The sequence below is a fragment of the Mauremys reevesii genome, linkage group 1, assembly GCF_016161935.1.
Source record: "Mauremys reevesii isolate NIE-2019 linkage group 1, ASM1616193v1, whole genome shotgun sequence".
NCBI lineage: Eukaryota > Metazoa > Chordata > Testudines > Geoemydidae > Mauremys > Mauremys reevesii.
In genome coordinates this window covers 160,426,956-160,451,498 of record NC_052623.1, presented here as the reverse complement: position 1 = coordinate 160,451,498, position 24,543 = coordinate 160,426,956, and the positions used below count along the sequence as shown (strand labels likewise).

Here is a 24,543-nt window from a genome sequence, read left to right as displayed (position 1 = left end):
CAGGAAATAATTGATGGCCACCACTTCCTCCTCGGGGTTGAGTCCGCTGGCCACTGCCTCCAGTCCCCTCCAAGTATCCACGTGGCTCGTGGAGATGGGGTTGCCACCGAGCATAGCGTGCAGCTCCTTATAGAAGCGGCATGTCTTCAGCGCTGCACCAGAGCTATGGTTGGCATCCCTTGCCTTCTGGCACACCTGCCTCACCACCTTGATTTTAGCACTACACTGCTGTGCATCCCTTTCATGCCCCTAACAATCAGCCTATAGGTATCGAAATTCCTATGACTGGTGCAAAGTGGCGACTGCACAGCTTCCTCTCCCCATATACTCCTGAGATCAAACCGCTCTGGTGTGCTCCACATTTGGCACGGTCAGCTGGGAAGGTGCTGTGTGAACTGTGTAGGCCAAGCTAACAGGAAAAGGAATTTCAAAAATTCATGGGCCTTTGAAGGGGGGAGGGCCACATATCTGTGTGCCTTCAGAGCAGCAGAGTTCAAACTGCTGACCAGCGTGGTCATGATGGGCATTGTGGGACACCTCCTGGAGGCCAGTTAGGGTGATATAACCAAATAAAGTGTCTACACTGTTGCTGTGTCACTCTATGTCACAAAAAACTCTATGCTGCTCATCGAGGTGGTTTTATTGTGTCTGCATAGCAGGGGAGTTACATCAGCAGGAGGAGCATTTTGATGTGTACACCTCCGCTGTTTTGTTGATTAAACTGTGTAGTGGAGATAAGGCATCTAGTTCTATCCCACAGAGTAGCCTTTGCTAAATAATGTGTATAAGTGTTTGGAGCGAGTGAATTTTGTTACTAATCCATTTTGATTGGGTTAGAGCACCTCCAGTCCACTACTGCTTTGAGCTGGCTGTCTTGATAATACCATAGAACAGGGGTGGGCAAACTACGGCCTGTGGGCCAGATCTGGCCTGCGAGCCATTTTAAGCCGGCCCTGAGCTCCTACTGGAGAGCGGGGGCTGGAGCTTGCTCCGCTCCAGCGCTCCAGCCGGGGCGCTGGGTCAGGAGGCTGCTCTAGCACTCCAGCTGCGGTGGGGGCCACGCCACGCTGCCCCCGGAAACCATAGCATGGCCCCGCTCCAGCTCCTATGTGCTCCAGTGTCCCCCTCCAGAGCTCCAATGGGAGCTATAGGGGCGGTGCCTACAGATAGGATAGCGTGTAGAGCCACCTGGCCGCACCTCCACATAGGAGCTGGAGAAGGGACATGCCACTGCTTCCAGGAGACGCTTGAGGTAAGTGCCGCTCAGAGGCTGGACTCCTGAGCCTCTCCCCATTCCCCAACCCCCTGCCCCAGTCGTGATCCCCCTTCTGCTCTCCAAACCCCTCAATCCCAGCCCGGAGCACCCTCCTGCACCCCAGCCCTCTCAGCCCCAGCCCTACCCCAGAGCCCGCACCCCCAGCCAGAATCTGCACCCCTGCCCTAGCCCTGATGCCCCCACTCCCGCCCTCTGAACCCCTTGGTCCCAGCCCAGAGCACCCTCCTACACCTCAGAGCCTGTACCCCCAACCAGAGCCCTCACCCCCTCCTGCACCCCAACCCCAATTTTGTGGGCATTCATGGCCCACCATACAATTTCTATTCCCCGATGTGGCCCTCAGGCCAAAAAGTTTGCCAACCCCCAGCATAGAATATTTGGAACAGCCTGTCTGCCCTGTTAAATGAGTGTCCATAGTATCTATATTCACTCTTGGTTTTCTTTTCTTCTTCCATATAAATTCTAACATCCTCCATATTCCTGTTATGATCATGGAAAGATTTTGTAACATGAAAAATATCCTTGGCAACATGTTCATTTTTACTGTAGCTATTCTTCCCAACCAAGAAATTGCATACTTCCTCCAGCACTCAAGATTTTTTTTTTTTCATTTGCTGAAGTAGTAGTTTGACATTTTAAATCATAGAGCTCTTCTAGGTTGTTTGAGATTTGAATGCCTGGGTAGCTTATAAAATTTGTTGCCATCTGTACCCAGTGTTTTCTGGAGGGATGACTTCTCAGAGTCTGGCAAATTTATAGCTAGCATTTCAGCTTTGGCATAATTTACTCTAAATCCATATGCTTTTCCTAAGTCTTTAGATACTAATTTTAAGAAAATATTTGGTTTAGATAAAAATATTTCAGCTGCTTATAATACTATTTTATGATGTGTTCCTTCAAGCTTTATTTCTGTGAAAGATTCATGGTTTCTTACCCTGTGTGAACAGCTCCAGGGCCAGTGCAAACTGTAAAGGAGACCATGGACATCCCTTCTTAGTCTCTCTGAGTAATTCAAAAGGAGATTTAACCCCATGAACTCACACAGCTGCTCTTAGGCTGGTGTAAAGAGCAGTTATCCATTGAAGGAACTGGGGACCATAGTTCATACGGTACAGGACTTGACACAAGAAAGCTCCACTCTATTGTATCAAAAGCTTTCTCTTTGTCAAGTGGTGATAAAATAAATTGTTATTTTTATGTGGCATTATGGATGATACCAAGTACTCCCCAAATACTGTCTGACATTTGTCTATCCTTAATTTTAATTTGAGCTAGATTTATATAAACTAAGAGCATGAACTGCAATTGGCTAGCTAGTATTTTTTGCTAAAATCTTTGTCATGATTCAGCAGTGAAAGTCTACTGAAAGCAATCATCTTCATGCCCATAATTTGATGCGTCTCACTTTCTTAGAGTGGAATAGTCTGCGAGTGGGTTTGTAAATTCTGCTAGGGCTTTTTTTCCCCTTTTTGATGACATTATTTAGCCCTTTGACATTCAAAGATGCCATTTTAAAAGTAGACATGGCAGAATTCAACTTTTTTCTAATTTTGGTGGATACTGATTATTTTTAGGCATTTTTAATTTTTAGCTATTTAAATTTTCATGGTTACAGGAAATTGGGGGAGGGGGGCTCAGCCAATAATTTAATTACAGACATTTGATTCAAAACGTTAAAGTTTTATAACCTCTAAAACACAAATTGTCAACATCACGTGTCAAAATATACAAAGTAAATATCTTTAAAATCAAACTCTAATAAGTTCTCAAGCAGCATTTGCTTACTTTGCCTATCTGTAAATTTCAATTATCATAATGGAAATAATTTTTCATGGGTTTGGAGGAGAGCATGAAATTGGTGTTTACCAACATATACGGATAAAAATCAAATCCTATTTAAAAGGACAAGCCACTGAGAATAACTACTTATCGTATTGAAAAACTCAAAATTATTGTGATTCTTTAACTGTGTGGAGGCATGAACCCTTGAGTGGTCAATATCTACCTTATTTCTAATCATTACGTGCCTGAATATGGCTTAGTTTCTGTTTATAAGCTTCTATATCCATATCTGGTAGTCATTTTCCCCAACCCTCATGCGTCCCTCCGCTTTCTGGCATTCCCCTTATTTAACTCCAGAAATAAAATACCAACATAGCACATAAATCAGTCCCCAAACTCCCATACTTTCCCAATGAACACTTGTAATCCAAAGGGGTGCGTAGGGGGCCTCAAAGCTCAGCATTAGGGATAGATGATCATCTGATAATTTTGAAGGGGTAGGATTTACATACAACCTCTAATGGACCTTCCCCATCTCCTCTCTATTTTCTCCAATCTCGTCTATCCCTGGGGCCACTCCTGCATTTTTTTTACACATACACACACACACACACACCCCTACCTACCTACCTACCTTTATTAAGAGAAGATTTTTATTCAAAAGTATGTTTTCCTCTTATTTTCTACATAAAGCCATATTGTAGTTGTCCTCTCAAATATGGAAAAAGTGTAGGTGCAAAAAGCTTTATTTTTGATTCACTAAATCCATTTTCACTGCATTCCTAAATCAGTCTGCCACTTGAGGAAAGTACACTTATAATTACCACCCCAAACTGTTTGCCAAAGCTACACAGTGTGACTAACATGCTCCTTAAGGTTTCTGACCTCTTACCCTTTCACCTAAAAGACTTTCCCTCATCATCTCAAAGCCAAAGGGCCCAGGTTAATCTCCATCTTTCAACTGTAGAACCTCCAGTGTTAAGCACACATCATTCAAAGAAAAGGCTGATCCTGGAAACCAGCCAATGGAGGAAGGTTTGGGGGTTCATGGAGCATCGCAGTGCCTTGCATGATGAGAGGCCATTTTTGATCAGCAACTACAGATCTTGCAGGGCTAGTTTTAAATTAAGTGAGAAGGGCCATCGGGGAATCTTTAACATAGGAAATTGGTGGCAAAGGTCAGAACAGAAACAATGTTTCATAATTTCATCTTCTGGCCTAACAACTAAAGCTTATCTGGTGTTAGGATAAGAATGTAGCATTTAAAACAAAGATACCTTCTCTGGCTCTAGAAACTTGACAGATTTGGGGAGAGACAAGAGAACTCTCTGAAATTTCTACAGTTCATGCTAGAAGTCGCACCAAACAAAAGCATTTTTGGCTTAGCTTAGTGGATTTCCTTGACAAAGTATTCAGGAAACTGATTGTGTGAATGTTGTTCCTGGACTATAGAAAGTAAAAGATATATTTTAAAGAATATTTGGTTACTTTTTAAAATTAAAATCTTTTTTTCAATTGAGTTGTAGTTCCTGGACACAGTATGGATCATTGTTGCAGGTAAATCTAAATATTACACAGGAGACACCATGAACTGCTGGCTAGATTATGACATTTGAAAATCAGTCCAACATTTTTTAAATGTAAAAATTCCATAAGCATTGTCTTAATTTTCTTCTGTTGTGGACCATTAAAAAGCCTTTCCCTGTTAATGTGAAAGATTTGAGTCATAAAGGAGAGTTAGGGTACTGAAGAAAGATAGACTCTAAACATAACAAAAAATTTTATCTAAACATCAAATAGGAAGTTGCTATCTTGATAACGTGCTGATGTAAGATCCCGGGACTGCAATTCCTATTTAAATGCAGGACAAAAAATTAGGTTTGCATTGCATTGACAAAACAAGTGGGTTTCAACAGTGATGATAAGCTTTAGTTTAACATATACTCTGCTCCTAATAAGTCTGCAGAAATGTAATGCTGAAATGGATGGATTAAGAAGCACACTTCAGATTAGATGCTTTGCTGTTTCATGCTTGCCTTCCCTTAGGGTATGTCTACACTGCAATTAAAAACTCGCACCTGGCCTGTGCCAGCCAACTCAGGCTCACTGATCTTGGGCTAAGGGGCTGTTTATTTGCAGTGTAGACGTTTGAGCTTGGACTGGAGCATGGATTGTAGGACCCTGTGAGGTGGGCATATCCCAGAGCTCAGGCTGCAGCACGAGCCTGGAGATCTACACTGCAGTTAAACAGCCCTAGCCCAACGAGGCCAGGTCAGCTGGCACAGGCCAGCTGTGGCTGTCTAATTGCATTGTAGGCATATGCTTAGTGTGCTACTTTGGAAGAGACTATTAGCAATTATGAATTTCTTACATAACAGCCCCGCTTTTTAATCAAAGACACAAGAAATCTCTGGCAATGAAAATGTATATTGGATATCTTTCAACCAACTAGCATACGGCTCTTTCTGTACATCTCCTAGGCCAATGCTGTTTTGAAAATTGTTGGTGTTCCCAGACCAAAATTACATTAAAATGGAATTATGGTTGAAAATAAGTAATAGGAATTTAGGGTAAAATACATTACACAGCTGGTGAGATTATCCAATATATGTGTCTGGGAACATACTCAGGAAAACCAATGTTGTTAAATACTCCCTGTTGTGACAACATACAATATCTAAATTTATGATTTATGTTTATTAAGGCATATTAGTATTTGTGGTGCCAGATTAGATTTTTTTTTTTAAAGAGACAATTTTTTTTCTCTTTCTCCTCATGATATAACCATCCACCCATGAAGTAGAATGTTATTCAGCAGTGGCTGAAGAAAACACTTTCAATTAGAAAAAATAATGGCAAAAAGTGACCACTAATCCTGAAAAAAAGCTTCTTTATATGCAGCCAACACACAAAAGTGTTCAGTGACCTTTACCTAAACGCAAAGTTTGAAGAGTTTGCATTATTCTGTTAAAATCATATGGAATAACAACAACAAAAAAGGTCTGACTTTTTCTTAAAGGAGCCATTTTGGAGTCTCAGAAAATTAATTCTATACCCAGAGTAATAGCTGTGATTTTGTGGGGAAGATATGCAGCTTTTTTCATATGTAACTAAGAGGCGGAGGTCCAGCTCCTCAAATATTCCTAAATACCTTTGAGGATCTGGGCCTAAATTTCTAGTTTGTTTTTCACTTAACCTGAACTATAGATCTGTGCCCAGATGATGATTACAGTAGTGCCCCTGAAATGCTGTGGTATGTGGGACCAATTTCTTCTGCAGGGTTAAGAGTGATTCAGTGCTAAAGTTCAGTAACGTTAGGGGCATATGAGTGACTACATAAGACTGTCGTCAAATTCACACTTCTATACACTATTTTGTTGGCTGCCAATGAAGAGGCCTGGTTTTGAACAACTCAGTGCCATGAAATCACTCTCCAACCACATACAGCCAATGAGCTCCTTGTCCCTCAGCCTCCTTCCACTGGGGTCAATGGGAACAAGATAGGGCCACATTTCTCTTATGGGACCTTGTAATTCCTTTTCAACCATCCTTTTCATTCTCTCAATAGAGGAAATTCAGCTTATTTTCATATTTCAGTCCAAGCTTACTTAAATACATAATAAGGCTTTTATTAAACATTATCTGACTAAAGGAACATTGCCTGCAATTTGTCTTTGTAACTCCAGCACTCTCCTCCCATTTTTGAGTGGGTAAGCCAATCATTCAAGTGTATGAACTCGTGTGTGTGAGATTGGGAAAGTGTTGTATGTATATAGTTCCATTTGTGGTAGCCTGTGTATTAATTATTATTATTGCTAATCCTGTGGTAGCACCTAAAAGCCAGGTCCCCGTGGTGCTGGGCACTGTAGAGCAAAGAGTTCGGTTACAAGCTAACGTGGAGACAATACACAAATACAACAGACAGTAGAAACACAAGGTACTGTAATTGTCAGACCCTTGGAGACATCTCTATCACTATACACATCAGCACACGGTTCTTAGTTTCTACACATGCAAAATTTACATCATCTTCTTGAAACAAGCACATTATGTCTGAACCTACCTGACTGCAAAGAAATAGCAGCCACTAGGGACAACCACATTTCCTGTGCATCTCTGTCTCTAATGATAATATGATTAATAGATTCCAAGACCAGAAGGGACCATTCTGATTATCTAGTCTGACCTCTTGTGTAACACAGGCCATAGAACTTCCCCAAATTTTTTTCTAGAGCACAGCTTTCAGAAAAACCTCCAATCTTGATTTAAAAATTGTCAGTGATGAAAAATCCACCATGACCCTTGGTAATTTGTCTGAATGATTAATTACTCTCACCATAGAATTTACATCTTAGTTCTGATCTGAATTTGTCTAGCTTCAACTTCCAGCCATTGGATTCTTTCTCTGCTAGAGTGAAGAGTTCATTATTAAATATTTGTTCTCCATGTCAGCACTTACAGACTGTAATCTACTCCCCCTTAACCTTCTCTTTTTGTTAAGCTAAATAGATTGAGCTTCTTGAGTCTGTCACTATAAGGCATGTTTTCTAATCTTTTAATCATTCTCGTGGCTCTCTGAACCCTCTCCAATTTAGCAACACCCTTTTTTGAATTGTGGATACCAGAACTAGACACAGTATTCCAGGCACACCAATGCCAAATACAGAGGTAAAATAACCTCTCTACTCCTACTCAAGATTCCCCTGTTCATGCAGCCAAGGATCGTATTAGGCTTTTTGGCCACAGTGTTGCACTGGGAGCTCGTGTTCAGCTGACTATTCACCCCCAATCTTTCAGAGTCACTGCTTCCCAGGATAGTCTTGTATCCTGTTAGTATGGCCTACCTTCTTTGGCCCCAGATGTATACATTTATACTTAGCCATATTAAAATGCCCACTGTTTGCCTGAGATCACCTTACCAAGCAATCCAGATTGCTCTGTATAAGTGACTTGTCCCCTTCATTATTTACCAGTCCTCTAATTTTTGTGTCATCTGCAAACTTTAACAGTGACAATTTTTTCTTCCATATCGTTGATAAAAATATTAAATAGGATAGGGCAGGACTTCATTACACACCTCTTTGATATACTTAGGCAGCAGCTTCTATTTGCTGAAGTAGATCTCCTGACAAATCTCTGTCAAACATATAAGTTTGTCTTTTCCTGGGAAATCTTAGATTTACTATCAATATTAACAATACTGGGCCACTTACTCCATGATTCATGTGTATTAATGTCCTATCTGTTTCTGCTCAATTATATTCTTTGGAGCAGGAAAACTTGAAAATGTAGCTCTGATTTCAGCACTAAGATGGAGTTGAGTAAAATTTCCAAAAGCTCCTAAATCCCACTTTCAAAAGTGAGTTAGGGCTTGTCTACATGAACAGTTAGATCACAGCAAGCTGGGGTGTAAACCTACCCTGCAGAGTAGGTTAATGCACCAAATGTCTGGGTGGACCTTGCTGATGTACACTAACAGTTTCTTGGGGTGCTTTGATCTACCCTGCTTTGAAATGGGACTAGATCAAAGCATGCTAAGGAATTGGTAGTGCACATAAGCTGCATCCACACTGATAGTGAGTGCATGACAGGCTAGTTTGGAGTAGATTTACATCCCAGTTCAACACAAACTAAATGTTTGAAGGAACGGAAATGGACACCGTGCTGAGTCAAGCACAGGCGTTTATTGCACACAGCACGGGCAGAGTGTCACTTTGCTTATTAGGCTCAGAGACACTGCAAAACAATTGATTACAATAGATTATATAGGGTGCTCCTTAGGTGGAGAGAAGCGACGGCTTGGGTTTTCCCAAGCCACTGGATAGGTTCTAGCAGCAAGACAAGACAAACGCAATAAGCCAGTGGTCTAAAAGATTACATAATGGTTCCACCCATGGTTCGAATTAACATATTGCTGACACATGGGTGATTACCCTTAAACTATATAGGTTAAATCCTAATTTTGGGGTTTAGGGGAATGAGGTAGCAGCTCTCCTGGTTGACCAACAGGAACATTTCTGGAGATTTAAAGCAAAAAAGCAGTAATTAGTATCTAACAATAACAGTTGTTTATAGTTTTACCCTTGCATTTCTGTGAAGTGGGATTGGCATACAGCTGTGAGGGGAGGGTGTCATTACTCACATCAATCATGTTAGGCCTCTCCCTGAACTCTGTTCTGGCATCTGTACCAGGGAGTTAACTTGGAAGCTTTTCTCAGTGCTTCATGTGTCTATAACTTGTGATAAAGACACCCAGTTACGACTCACTATCTGGAGTCATGCTGACCCCGCTCATTGACTTGAAACACACAAGGTTGTTTGTTTACCCCAGCTTTCTCTTAGCCATGTATTGGTCTTTGTTAGCTAGTCCTCATCCAGGCCTCTATGAAAACTACAGTTTCTGTTAAGAATTTAAGATTTTACAACCACATTAAATGGATTATGGCCCCTTCAATGTTAAATATTAAAAAAAAAAGTGTTTTTAATTTATAAAGGGGGTCGCAGTCAGAGACTTGCTGTGTGAAAGGGATCATCAGCAAAAAAGTTTGAGAGCCATTGTTTTAGAGCAAATAGATTGCCCCCGTGACTCTCTCTTTTCCAGAGGCACTATTGATTTTTTAATTTTCCTAAACTTTGTTATTTAAAAAAAAAAGGTATTCTAAAATGGGTTATTATAAGGTCCTGCTTGCTCTAGCCGGAAACAATCATAATATATTGCTTTTTTTTTTTTGAAAGGCCACAATTCTATGAAACCATGTGGAGCAGGGGTTCCCAAACTGGTATGCATACCCCTGGGGTTGCGCAAGACATCACTGGGTTGGGGGAGGAGGGTACGTGGGAAAAATTGTGTAATGCTGGCTTTATTTATTTGCACCAGGATATCAGAGCTAGGGTAACTTAGGCACTTTACAAGAACTGAAAAAATAGATGCTCTGGAAATGTCAAAGTTGAATCCCTTTATGTTAAATATAGGTGAAAAGAATTCATCTTCCTTTCTGACTTTAGGTACTCTTTATGTTCCCAAATCTTCAATCCTTTAGAAAGAGCGTAACTGTAGCAACCAGCATGGAACATGGAGGGAGGAGAACATGTTGCAGGAGTGAAGGAGGCACCTGGAAGCAAGCCTGTCTGCATATAGCTAGAATATTAGCTGCAGGTGCAGTAGCTCTGTAAATAGTTTACTTAATAAGTAGCCAGTGTAGGTTTACAAGCATGAAATCCTTTCATATTATTATACAGTATGCAGAACATGAAACAGTAACACTTCTCTCTAGAGCTTTAGTCCCCATAATTTCTGCTTGATTCTGTAATAGTCTCGTTTCCTCTCCAAAAATTTACATCCTCCTGAAAGTACTAGTTGTTTGAGTTCGTGTTTGTAAACATGGTGCAAAAATCTTTGATGAATGGAACTTCAAATAACCGAAAAGGGGAATTAAGGCCAGAGTCAGACACAGGGTGTGGTCAGTTATTGGACACACTTCACCCTTGAGACCTTCTGGTCAGGGCCGGTGCAACCATTTAGGCGACCGGCGCTGGCATTTGGGGGGTGCCATTTTCTTTGGCAGCGACCGCGGCGGCCGGATCTTTGGCTGTCCCAGTCACCACCGGCATTTAGGTGGAGGGAGCTGGGGCAGGGGAGCGCGGGGAGGGCTGCCTGCAGCAAGTGGGGGGAGGCGGCAAGCAGGGGAACTCCCTGCCCCAGCTCACCCCTGCCCCGCCTCCTCCCCGAGCACGCCGTGGCCACTTCACTTCTCCTGCCTCTCAGGCTTGCGGCGCCTAAGCTGATTGGTGCCGCAAGCCTGGGTTGCGGGAGAAGTGAAGCAGCGATGGCATGCTCGGGGAGGAGGCGGGGCAGGGGTGAGCTGCTTCACTTCTCCCGCCTCCCAGGCTTGCGGCGCCAATCAGCTTAGGTGCCGCAAGCCTGGGAGGCGGGAGAAGTGAAGCAGCCACGGTGTGCTCGGGGTGCTCGTGCGCGGAGCAGGGGTGAGCTGGGGCGGGGGGGTGCCTCAGGGCGGAGAGTGGGTGCTGGGGAGCTGCTGCAAGGGGGGCACCTCAGGGCAGGGGTGCGGGGGGGGGGGCGCAAGGTGGAAGTTTCGCCTAGGGAGTGAAACATCCTTGCACTGGCCCTGCTTCTGGTCACCCCTTCAGGTCCTGGGCCTCTCACCATCACCTGGCTCCAGGTGGAATCTCACAACCTTCCCACATAGTACAGAGGACTGCCACCCAGGGCCTGGGCTAACAGTGATTGCTGCAGCAGACTTGGCTTAGGCTTAGACCTTGCAGTTCTCTGTGAGAGCAATGACAGTGGTTAATTTACAGACCAGACCACCTCCTTAAAGCATAGCATTAGAACAAAAGCCCTGAAGAGAAAACATCCAAACAGACAATGCGTGGCTAACTTCCCCCAAAGGACTACCATTCCCTGAGTCTGGGAAGGCCCACCCCCTTTTGACTCTCTCCACAGAGAATCTCTTTGTCAACCTGTCTTCCTAGAAGCTTCTGATGACAAATGAGGACACTCCTTCCCGCCTGGAAGCACTTAACTCTTTAGTGTTTTTGATCTCCAGGCTCCTAGCCTGGCTAAACAAGCTTGCATCTTCTTTGAAGACAGGATCCTTGAAGCCAACAGCTTACTCCACTGCCTTTCACATTTGTGCTGGGGGGATCTTTTCCTTACCTAGATCTAGTTGTGTTGCTTTCCTGTCTGCTCTTCCCACAGCCCCTATGAAGTTAGCTCAACAGTCCTACAGGAAATTCCAATAAGCTACCAGAGTTAACTTTACTTCACTGACCATGTCTCTTACAATACTGACACCATTATTACGTATCACTATTCAGAGATAGCAGCTTCTATCCATCACAGGCTGGCCAATAGGAGTGACACAGAACCAATAACTATACCACTGACACTAAAAACATTATGAAATACAGTAAGTCATAGGACTAGAACTTAAACCCACAACCCTCACCATGAACCAGGGTTAAGGTAACTCTGGAATTCTAATCTTGGCAAGCAGCTTTCAGACTTGATTGTTTACAGCTGAGCCCCTACATTCATGTTCAAGCACCAACATGGGGCTTGATTTTCAGACGCACTGAGATTCTGCAGCTCAGTAATGGAGCCAGAGAGAGCTGTGAGTGCTTAGCACCTCTGAAAAATCAGACCACTTAGGGATTCAAATAATGGAGTTAGACTCCTCATTCTAGCCATAACCCCTCTGGCTGTTTTTCCAATGAAAATGAGAATATTTGCTTTATCTACATGGCACAATGAGCATTGACTAAGGTACTGTCCAGACTTTGGGATATTGAGCACTAGAATGTACTATTAAGAGTATTGGCTGCACATTTACCTTCATTCCCGCAATATCTCAGCGGAGTTCTGATAGCAATGAAGTTTAGTAATAGAACCCTTTTATACTATGATAGTACCCACAGGTCCCAACCAGGATAAAGGCCCTATTCTACAGGGCACTGAACAAACAGGTGGACAATCCTTCCCTGACTGTCCATTGATGCATCACACTCCAACATGAATGGAAGCTTTGTCATGGCACAAGGCAGACTCCTAAAGCAATATGGAAAGAAATCCAGATTAGATCATTAAGATGAATTTAGTATACACCACTACCCCGATAGAACGTGGTCGTGGGGAGCCAAAAATCCCTACTGTGTTATCAGTGAAATGCCGTTATATCAGGGTAGTGGTGGCAGGGGTGCAGCAGTGATTTAAAGAGCCCGGGGCTCCAGTCATAGGCCCTTTAAATCGCCAGCCGAGTCTTGCTGCCGCAGCCCCAGGGTAGCAGTGGCAGGGCTCCTGCAGTGACTTAAAGGGCCCGGGGCTCCCCGCAGCAGCCGGAGCCCCGCACCCTTTAAAGTGCCGCCAGAGCCCCGCTGCTACTGCGCTATATGCGAACCCGTGTTATATCAGGTTGCGTTATAGCGGGGTAGCGGTGTATTTGCTGGTTCTGTGGTAGTGCATATAATGCTTCCATCTTAAGTGGGACTCTCAAATGAGGTGTTCATGAAAAGGCTTTTTAAAAAATTGATTTAACAGCAATAAGCACAAAAGGGCCCTAGTGATCCTGACTGTGGGCCCTACAATAAGAGCAATAGTATAATGCAATTTTAAGTGTTTGGATATAAGTAGTGGGTTCTGCTTTGTTAATGATTAACAGATAATACTCTAGAAATAAATTGAAGTGGTTTTCCTTTGCAGCTCACCAATCTCTTGTATATTAGTTGCATGCAATGTTTTATTACTTAACTAAAAAGGCTCAGATCCCACAGTGATGAGCCATATAAGTACCTGGATAGATTTTCAGGTCATAGTTTCTCATGTTTTGAATGATCATACAGATTTATACACCCAGCTTTACAATCCCATCTGAAGTACAGTATATTCCATGAAGACAAGTTGTGTTTTTCTCAGCCATTAAATAAACATATGTGATGAAGTAACAACTAAGGCCATAAGATTCTCTCAACTGTTAGTCAAGATTTTTATTTCTTAGCTAGCGTCAATTGACACTTCTGTCGCAAAAAGCGGAACACACAAGATAGTATTGCACTGGGTCCTCTGAAACCATTTCTACAGATAAGATGAAAAGTCAGAATGCAGCAAACCAGTCTTCTTCCCATGGCATTGGGGTTTGGTTGACACCTTTTGCTGCTTTACAGTATGTAAAATCTAGTCCCACACTGCTCTGAGTAAATAGTGCTGGATTAAGTACTAACACAGAATTCATAACAAAATCTGTAGTTTAAGCATAAAAATAAATTGACAAAGGCCTGCCAGTTACAGCCTTATATATTGTATTTTAAAAAAATTTTCAAGAGACTAATTTTTCATGATCATCCTTTTATAGGCTGCCATATTAAATGAACTGTCTAAAACAAAAACTAAAATACTTGGTGTCAACTTCTAATTAGCACACTTTCTTCTTTTGGAAACCAGCCCCAAAGTAGATTATATGTGGAGTCCAGTAGATAAGAGAAATCCTTTTCTCCAAGTAAAGCACTATCTCAATATGAAGATACCGTGCTTCAGATTACTAAAACTGCATTACCAGCACTAAGGTTTCCAACTGCTGGGATAGAACAAATGGCAAGGAACAATATATACAGTATACAATATCTGTTGCAAGCAGGATATTGTCATTACAAGAAAATTAACCTGATTCATTAGAGCTGTTCCCTATCTGACATGCAAACTGAATGCTGATGTTTGTCAGTCATTCAGTTTGCTTAAAAAAAAAGTTCAGGGCCTAGATCGGTTTCTTTCAGTGTTGTAGAAGTTACAAGCAAATGGTGCAGTTAATGGTTAGGATGATTCTCCTGTTCTTATCTTTTTAGTTTGTTTATTAGATCCATGCTGCAGCTCTTTTCTTTTCTTCTGCTGCTGCTGTAGTCTTTCCTCTTTCTTTTGTAAATAGATAGCCATGTTGTCAAATGAGGCCTTGTAAAGACTGCTGTAGCAACTTTCTGTCCCAACAGAACCTGTGGCAGAAAAAACAAGACAATGTGGATGCTCTGAGCAGGATTCCCAACTACTTCTTGCACTGAAATTTTAAACAAAATATTCCTGACTCCTGCACCATAATTCTAGATATCTTAATACACAACATTTTTATTCTGTTTAAATGTGGTGAGGCACTCACAAGTATCACTACTACACTCATACATACCAAGGCCAAGATTTTTAACAGCCTAAAGTTAGAATCTGAAATCCATATTTAGGCCTCCCTGACTTTTCAAGAGTACTGAACACACAACAGCTCACACTGACATCAATGAGGGTCAAGGAGCATATAAAAATTCTAACTCTGGGCTTCTATTGAAAACCTTGGTCTTCGTAATATCACCCCCTTGGAGTGCATTAAAGAATCGGAATTATTCCACAATGCTCAAACACTGCACAGGCTCCAGTTAGAGTACTGTATTTAGTTTGGAATTCCCTGCATTTAAAAAACAAAACAAAACCCCCACACACAATAGAAAATTCAGACAGGACATTATGAAATAAGCATACACAAACTTCCCAGCACTGATCCCTGCAAGTTCCACCACTCCTTTGTGAGCCTAGTATAGTACATCCTTAAAGATTCTGTTTAAATGTACTCAGAGCATGATGCATCTGTCATTCCTGTAAAATGCCTGAACAGTCAAGGAAGATAATTGGAAGGTTACTCTGGGGAGTATAGACTAAAACTGACTGGTTAGAGTTATTGTGTTTCTAGAAGCAGTAAGTGGGCGTGGTCTAATTCCCATCTGTGATTCCTTTCCTCCCCCCACCTAAAAAAAATCCTTAATTGTAAGTAAAAGGAGAAACAGACAGGTGTGGGCAGGAAGAAGAGAAACATTAGTGAGTAAACAATCAAGCTACATTATCAATTGTAATTTCCACCGGACTGGACTATGTTGAGGGTTTGCAGAATCTCTTTTCAGGGGCAATAGTTTATTCAACTGAAGGTTTAAGTATTCAATTTCTGCTTCTATAATCTTAGGTTACAAGAGGTCTTACAGATTCCATGATCACCAGCTGTCTAAGGGAGGAAGCAACAAAAGCAATCTCATTGTTTTATCAAGTAGGGTAAGTACCTTTTTTCATAATCTGTAAAAGCACTAATTACACAGCTGAAATAGGTGCTCATCAACTGAGCCTCCTCTCGCTAATTAGCTATAATAATCACTATGCTCTGAATAGTCGTCCTTTCCCAGCTGCAGATACCCAGAGACTATTATAATACATTATGGTAATTAGCTATGCTGGAAAGTAACTCTCAGAATTGACTTGTTTTCCACTATAGTTCAGTATTATTCATTCTCACTCGGGACTCTGCTTTTAAATGGATCTACCTTGAAACATCTGAGCTGTGTAAAACACAGGCATTACAAACACATTCCCTTCTAATGGATGCAGAAATCTACCTTCAAAGGCATATTTTCACGGAAATGGAATACAGAAAATACTCCTTAGAGTTGCTGGAAAATAAAATGTAATAACTTTAATATCTAATCTGTCAAATTACATGGGCTGATAATTTTTTTGCATATATAATGACCCTCCAAGGATGGAAGTTAGGGTTTCTTTTCCTTCTTTTAAAACAAGCTTCACAACATCCTAGCCTGAGGTCTCAATCATGCACAGAGTTAAGCCACACCTGTCTATATAGCAAGGCATCCATTGACTCTTACCCCAATTAGCCTGCAGGAACCAGGCATTTTAAAAGGCATTTTTCTAGAAAAACCAAGGAAAAAATCAAACAAAACCTCCACCAAAATATATGCTTAATATTTTCATTTTCAGGTACAGCACAGAGTGGTAGGGCAAGCTTCCCGGTACTGTCTTCTCAAAGTGTCACAACTTAGATATGCAGGGGCTGCCTTTAAGCTCCCAGCTTCAGTATAGACATATCCTAAGTGATTTGTCCAGAGCCAGAAGGAGAGCCATGAACAGAACTTTGATCTGACTCCTTCCCTTGTGCTTTCACCCTTGTAACACGTTCCCTGGCCCTTTCGACGAAGTTGCTCACCTTCGAACATTGTCCAGTTGTCGTGCAGGTATTTCGACATTTTCATTAATCCTTTGTCATCAGCGACAGGCTGGGAAAGGAAAGAACACCTATTCACTACGCTCCTCAGCAGCAATCATACAAAGCGCATTACACTGACCAGCACACTGAGAAATGCAAAGCCTCAACTGAGTACCATGAAGAAAGGGAAATTTAACAAAACACCTTTCTTTCCCATTAACTCATCACTGAGGCCTGGTATGGGGTCACCATGTTCTACCTAAGGCAGCTTGCCAAGGATCTGAAGGAAAAATGGGAATCAATTTTCTAGAAGTCAATGAGGTAAAGAAATAGCTTGGGGAAGAGGTGAACCAAGAACACACTCATGAAACAAATTTAAAATGAAAACTTTCCAACTATATCCCACTACTTAGATTTACAAGGGTGATTAACTTATTGTCTGGAAATCTAATGGCTACTATAGGGAATCTGATAGCTCACATTTCAGCTTTGGTGACTCAGTTCTCAATGGAACGATAACAGATATTAACAGGGCCACCACTGTTTCTTCTCTCCTCACAGAGGTTCCTTTTGAGATAGGTACAGAAAAGGGTAGGCAGGGCGCATTTTTCTCCATGCTTTATTTTCTTTTTAGCTCCCTCTTCTTGAAGGCCACTAGCAGAATCTACACCCTACCACCAAAAACACTTTAGCAATGGAGTTAGCACATTTCTCACTGGGATGGATTGAGGCTAGGTAGTTTTCCTGGGCTGCAGCACTGTCAGTGTGTCACGCTCTTCAGTGCGGAAGCTGACACTCATCCTGTAGAGTCAGTTGGCTGCTGGGACATGGTTAGGGTGGTAGACTACAACCAAGAAACTACTACAGCTGCTCAGCCTACTATTAGGACTGACTTCAGTCAGGCAGCTCCTCCTGCTGCTCCCATTTGAAATCCCCCCTCCCAGCAAGCCTTCATCACCAGCCAGTTAGGAGGGAAGCAGTGTTTCAAAACCACAGAGGAGTGGGAGCTCTCACTGGGATTTTGGGAGGACGGGGAGCAGTATTCCCCAATGCTCCCTTTTAGTTTAACCACCGGGTTAGGGTAAGATGATGATGTGGGGAGCTGCAGAGGGCCCCCTACCCAGGAAAAAAGTCTGAGAAGGGACAAATTTGAGAGCAGTGTACAGGATATTTTTTTTAGTTGAGTGATATTCATACTTAAGAGCAGAGACGCTAGTTTAAACCAGGTTTAAGGCTGCCAATCATTGTGCAGGTACCTCAATCCTGACCCGTCTAGGTCAGATCTGGGTATCTCCTGAGCTGAGACTGCGAGTCATGCTAAATCCTGTGTTTTGCACAAATGCGGGAAGTAGGATGAGCCCATCTCTGATCAGATCCAGATCTGACCTCAGCTCAGAGCTATAATGCATTAAGCAATTGTGCCATTTAATTTTCATTCAATTATTCTGCCTTTCACTGAGGGGACTGGAGCAGACAGAAGATATTGGCAATTGTATCAGAGTACATCTAACCTGCCAATGTCCATCCACAGGCCTGTAGAGTAGAAGTGATGCTTCTTTGTCTTCCTGCAGTATCCAGAGCCCACCTGTTTCCTCAAATGCAATGTCCCAGCCTTTATGCTTCAAAGAGATTTGGTGTCTGTAATTTAACAGCTGGGTAGCAGCATCAAACTGGAAGATGTAAACTGTGGGAATACTTTAAACAGAAATAAAATGGAATTACCATTATCACACCTGCCTAGGGCGACCACTTGTACACAGTAAATTGCGTCTACTCGCTCCAAAATTGGTACTGGAGCAAAATCAGCAGCATTTCAAGTATAACTCTAAAATAAGAAACTGACTCCCCAACACTGAAAACTACTTATTTACAACCCCAGGGGCCAAGGTAAATTGCAGATACTGGAGAAATTAATATTTCTTTCCAAATGGTGCACTGAAGAAAAATCATTCTGAACGGTTTTTCCCAAGGTTAGACTATTTTAAAAAGTTAGCAAAAATAATAAGCCACGTGGCACTAAAGAATATTTTTGCATAATCAGATGTTTCACAGTGCAATTTACCTTAGAGTTCACAGCTTGAAGGGTAATTAAAGAGCATCAGCAAAAATAAAACCGAGTAAGGGGGGGGGAAGAGAGAATGTACCTAAGGAGGGCCAAGAAAACGGGCTCTGCACTGGGGCTGGTGTGCACTGGGAAGGCCCAATATCTATTCCCCTGCATCCATGATCTCCACCTACAAAGCTTCCTGAGACCTGTTAAGCCCAGCAGCAGGTGTTTCGGGTCAGTTCATAGGAACAAAGCTCCCCCGCTGGCAAACAAGAGGTTCACCAAAGGGAAAAAGTGCCTCCCAGCTTCACAGCACAGGCAACTTAGGATGCTGTTCTCCTTCTCACCATACCCAAGCCTGTGTGTCAAGATGGAACTCATTTTGCTAAGCTTAACAGGTCACAACAGCCTGGGAGCTGGGTTCATCAGCGACCCCCTGGCCCCACTGCTCACTAGTACTCTGCTGCATGGCAGAGCCCATATCCTTGGGCCCAATGGGCAGCACAGCCCCTTAGCTGTGGCTCTTAATGCTATTTTACACTGGTATCTCTGCTGACTTACATTGACTCCTGACCTATAGCACTGTAAAGACTGGACTCAGACCCAAAGACCCTGGCCTTTGAGAGCTGTTCCACTGTGCCCTGAACTCAAGAGGAGCTAGAGCAGGGGCTCTCAAACTTTTGTACTGGTGACCCCTCTCACAGAGCAAGCCTCTGAGTGCAAACCCCTCATATAAATTAAAAACACTTTTAATATATATTTAACCCATTATAAATGCTGGAAGCAAAGCGGGGTTTGGGGTGGAGATTGACAGCTCGCGACCCCTGCCCCCTATGCAATAACCTCACAACCCCCTGAGGGGTCCCGACCCTCAGTTTGAGAACCCCTGAGCTAGAGTATATAAGGATTTTATAAAACACTGCAAGAGTTTACTAAACCAAGCAACTTTCGAGCCACTTATGTTTGAATTGATACTAAGGGCTCTCACGATCCTCATGCTAAATCCACTGACATGCCCATGAAGAAACCCATCCTTTAAGAGTCCATAACAGGACAGCCACTTTAAATTCAGAGAAAGTCAAACTCCCAGCAACGGATGTCTCATGGTCCCGTGTCCTTTCTTGAAATAGCTATAATTTTAGCAACCGTTCCCCTTTATTCTTACCAGTCACATAAAATGGCAATGTAATTTCCTTGACAACAATAGGCTATTCTCGACACGGCGTATTTCTGACAGGAGGGAAAAAAAACATGTAATTATAACCTTAAACACTTAGGGGGGAAATTTAGGTACTTAATCTACGGAACTTAATGGGGATCTCCATTTTAAAAAATAATGTAGTCAAGCTTAAGTGACTATCTTGACAGTAGTCCTTTCCCCCCCCAAAATAGATCCCATTTTTGCCTTCTGTGCTCCACCTCCCCAAAGTGGTCAGCATGACCTATCTGAATAATTTAACCAGACGTGAAGTCAGCACAAAGCCTACTGAGAGACTCAGCAAATAAACAAGCAGGTGCAGCCTAACGGAGATGACAGCATCATTTTAGCCTTTAAGGGGCTGTGAATTATAGGGGAAATATCCACATATTTTAAGTGTCCTTAGCCAGAATGCCACACAATTGGTTTATAGGTTACATATAACAGGAAGATGGTGGCCACCAGGTTTGGTATAAAAAGCGAATGCAATGATATGTAGCCAATGTTCTTGTAAAGTGGTCTCAATTTCACCCTTTTATAAACTGGCTTCCAGTGGGACGTGTGCTGTAAAAAGGAAGGTGAGTGGGATAGGGGGAAATGGCTCATTTCAGCAGAAACACTAATAACCAAGGAGGGAGGTAGCTTTACTGGACAAAGCTATTAAATTCCTTTGCTAGAAATATTGTACTTCCCACCTGAAAACTACTGAATATACTGCCTGTGGAACACAGCATTAAGTTTGATTTGAGGGTGGATAGTAATGAAAAGCCTGTTTTTCAAAAAAACACCCATGACTGCAAAGGCAAAACTTGCTCTTATGTATTTTTAAAAGCCCTGGAGATGTCATCTCTGGAAGGAATAGTTTTCCTATTCAGAGAAGAGGGAATAGCTCAGCTCCAGCAGAACAAGGAAATGATTCCAATCCTTCCTTCACTATGCTGGCAATATTTTAAAAGGGGCTTTTGAGCACCTCTGCTGGCACAACACTGGGTGAATGGTCAGTCCCTAATTAACCATGGCTGTGAGCTTAATTCAAGAGCAACCACAGGGTTCCTACTTCTTCAGCTGGCTGTCTGGAGTGCAAGCAGTGGCCCAGGAGTAATATTTGGACATGTAATCTGGGGAGGAAGCTAGGGATGCATTGCTTTTCAACATCCAGGATAGCGAGTGTAATGCAAGATAACCCTTCTTGCCTAGCAAACCGGACTGATGGAGATTTGTAGCCATAAGCTACAAAAATATAGAGGCACAAACAGAAGGAAAGAAGGTTACACTGTGGCTTCCATCCATATCTACACCCCACTAGTGGTATAAAATATCTTAAATTACAGAGAAGGAAAGAATGCATTGTGCAATATCATCTCTAAGCTGAAAATAAAAACCAGGCAGCATGTACTTCCCTCCTCTAATCATCTGTTTGAACATGAGGGGAACATTTTCTAAAGGTCACTATCAACAGAGAAATAAATTTCAGAGCACTTGAGAACAGATGGGATTGGTCTGTTGCTACTCTGCAGAAACAATTATTCCATGTTTACAGGTGGGATCCAGTCTTTCTATACAATACATGGATACTAAATCACTCAAGGTTTAAGATATCGAAGGAGGTGAGGGTGAAGGGTTTGATGAGAGAGTTACTGCAACTACCAAGAATAGCTCCACAGGTGGGTAAATAGAACTATTTACATTGTGATTTTTGTAGAAATGATGGCTTCCCTTGTTGACACACAGCAGCAGTGGGCTCTCTAGACATTTAAAAAACAAAAGTTGTACTCTATATCTCCTACAGCACCAACTCCTGTCAGACAATTCGTGGCATAAGTGATGCTAACAGACAGGATAGGCAGGGTACACTTTGTATTTAGATACAGAAGGGACACTGGTATTAAATGCCCAGCAGCACAGTTCAACTCTTAAATTGTCAGTTTGACAGGGGTTTTTTTGTGGATGTGAAATGAGATCTAGTAACTTATTTAATTGTGGAATAAAATACAAGCACTCAAACATTTTTTTCATTAGGCAAGCCCATGGGACCACTGAACCTAGTAAAAAGATAATGCTAACAAAACAATTCATGGTAAACAGGTGTCACTCTTTTTACTTCAGCCAGCCATCACCTTAAAATTAACCGTTGACATTCTATTAGAAGCAGTGACCCTGTGAAACACACTAGAAGTATCTGGGCAGAAATTGCACAATTTGTTTTGATCTTTAGAAAAGCAGATCAGATCAGGTGAACACTTGGACTTCTAAGGTTATCTAGTCCATGCCCACACTACTGTGGGATTTGTTCCCTATCATCAGCTAAAATGACTACTCCTGAGACCAGCTCTACATCACTTCAACACAACTATATATTTCCCAAGACAAGTCTATCTGGCCTGATCGATGGTGAAAACAAATTAATTCTTTTGCTCATGTGCACTGTCATTACAATGAAGCATGATTATAATAAGACAAAAATCAAGTCACTCATCTCACAAGCGTCAGTGAACTCACAGTGAGCAAATAGCAAAAATAATAAAATGCCAGATGAAGCTGCAGAAAAAACGAGGACATCCCATCTGATCTCTCTTGTAATCAAAGCCATTGGTAGCTAATGCACTAGCTAAAGTCTGCAAAGTGCTGACAGGAAAAGCAGACTCTAAAGAATAAGGCAAGAGTAAGTGAGACCATTCCTTTACACAATACAATGAAGTATGGCTCAAAGATAGTCACTATTCTCTGAAGCTATTGCCTCCATGTGACAGGGAAAAACCACAACTGGCAAAGTTACAGCAGCGACTTCTTCACCATTTCTGACACTGAATGCAATGTCAAACTTCTGAAGCATAGGCTCTCTTCTGGTCCTCACTCATGGGCTAACACTAGAGAAACATTCTCTACGAGACTGAATTGTTTGAATGTTGAGAATCTGCGGGTGAGGAATTTAATATCAGTGTATTCACTGATGGCCAAGCACACTCAAAAACAAAGGTTTAGTATGCTAGCAATAGCGTGTATTGAAGGCTGTGATGTGCTACTGAGAGTAGGAGACAAAAACTGATGTCTGATGTTTGACCAGTATATTAGCATACATAATTAAAGCAACAATACAGCAGTATTTGAAACCACCAACTTTGAAAGCTAATTGACAGACTCCATCATCCCACAAGCATAGAGCCAATCCAAGACTAGCTTTTTAGAGGAGATGGAAAAAAGGCTACTTCATTTGTAAGAATTTGTAATAAGCAGAGGTCTCAGATTCAAGAAGGAGCTCAACCTGAAGTGACGATGGCTTCCAAGAAACCCATCTTGATGTAGACACTGTTTATTTTTCCATACAAGCTGTATAGTAGAATTGTAAAATAATGCCGGCTTGCAATGATATAGCTGCCGTGTTGCAGATAAACTTTTTTCTTGGTGGGAAAGAAATTTAGAATAGATTCCTGGTACCATAATGAAATGTAAATACTCTCCAGTCCAAGCTTCTCTCAGCCCATGAGGAGCAACTTACTCAAGTGACATCACATGAGGTGACAGCAAGAGTCTGTTACATAATTCCTGAAAACTACCACTTAAACTAATTGTACTTTTTCACATTAGGTGTAGCAGTAAATTATAGACTTCCGGATTGTGTATACATAGTTCTGAAACAGTGTTACTGTTCCTTCAAACTGAGTAAATAATTATACCAGTCTACAGGAGGATGCATTAGTCCAAGAACTGTCTCCAAAGGTTCCATTCATTAATATTTCATGACAGTTTAAAAATATCAAACTGCTAGTTCCTTAGGGAGGAAAAGAGCCTTCTAAGGTTTTGTCTGAAATGAGACTCTGGATGCAACTAAAAGCAAATTCTAGGTTCAGAGCACTAGATTCTATGATACAGAGGACCAGCCTGAGGGGGCTTACCTGTGGATTTGAGAAGGACTTGCACGCTATTCTTCTGACACAGAAGAACTTGTTAAATAACCTTTTCACAACATTTAGAGAGCACTTTTCAAATAAAGATCCCAAAGCTCTTGACAAGTTTTGGCCTCATCCTACAGTCCTTCCACCTGCTCAGCTCCCAGTTAAGTAGATGGGAACGTACATGCAGGCCTGTAGGATCAGGTCATACATAGACTGCTTAGAAAATGGCAAACCCTTTAAAGAGAGCCTAGCACTAAGCTGTGGGGAGAGGGTGAAGAATACCTTCTCCAACTGAAACTATAGGGGACTATTAGCAACACAGAATGGAATACTTCACTTGGATTCTAGCCTGGACACTGGGGTAAGCATGCCCTAGGAGTAAAACCCACAAGTGGCCAAATCCTCTCAAGTTTTATCCTAAAGTCACTATCTAGAAACCCATGTCTAACACTAGACTGGAACACTGACTGACTGAGGGAAAGTGTCACCTGTCCGACTCATTCGAAAGGAGATCAAGGCCCTGTTGTCTCAATGAAAGATAGAATAGCTAGACATTCACATTAAAAAACAAACAAACCTATCAAGCAAAAGATGGCTTCCCACAGATACGCAACATGTGGATGACTGAACAGGCGAAGTGGTAGCTGGCTCAGATTCAATGCAGATGGCAAGGACAATACTGTGTTGTTCCAGCTGCTAGTATGAAACAAATCATATGTGCAGGCAAGAATGGATACTACCAGATCCAAGAGTTTTCAGTACAAATTAAAATATACTTCAGAGTTTCAATTCAATAAGGTAATACTTCTGGT

General features: G+C 42.0%; 1 protein-coding gene and 1 long non-coding RNA gene across 3 annotated transcripts in view; one reads left to right on the top strand and one right to left on the bottom strand.

Annotated features, from left to right (window-relative positions):
• The window catches only part of LOC120396013, a 29,413-nt gene extending 7,761 nt beyond the window's left edge, over nt 1–21,652 (top strand). The window contains exons 2-3 of the long non-coding RNA XR_005592925.1: nt 15,565–15,650; nt 21,379–21,652. This is a non-coding gene — a long non-coding RNA (uncharacterized LOC120396013). The remainder of the gene's footprint in view (nt 1–15,564; nt 15,651–21,378) is intronic.
• WDR4 (WD repeat domain 4) overlaps nt 13,537–24,543 on the bottom strand; it is a 32,168-nt gene continuing 21,161 nt past the window's right edge. For both annotated transcript variants that reach the window (XM_039520893.1, XM_039520894.1), the window contains 4 exons: nt 19,806–19,870; nt 18,105–18,288; nt 16,594–16,663; nt 13,537–14,557 (listed from right to left, as the gene is read on the bottom strand). In XM_039520893.1, coding sequence (XP_039376827.1) covers nt 14,382–14,557; nt 16,594–16,663; nt 18,105–18,288; nt 19,806–19,870 — 495 coding nt within the window. In that variant the 3' untranslated portion in view covers nt 13,537–14,381. The remainder of the gene's footprint in view (nt 14,558–16,593; nt 16,664–18,104; nt 18,289–19,805; nt 19,871–24,543) is intronic.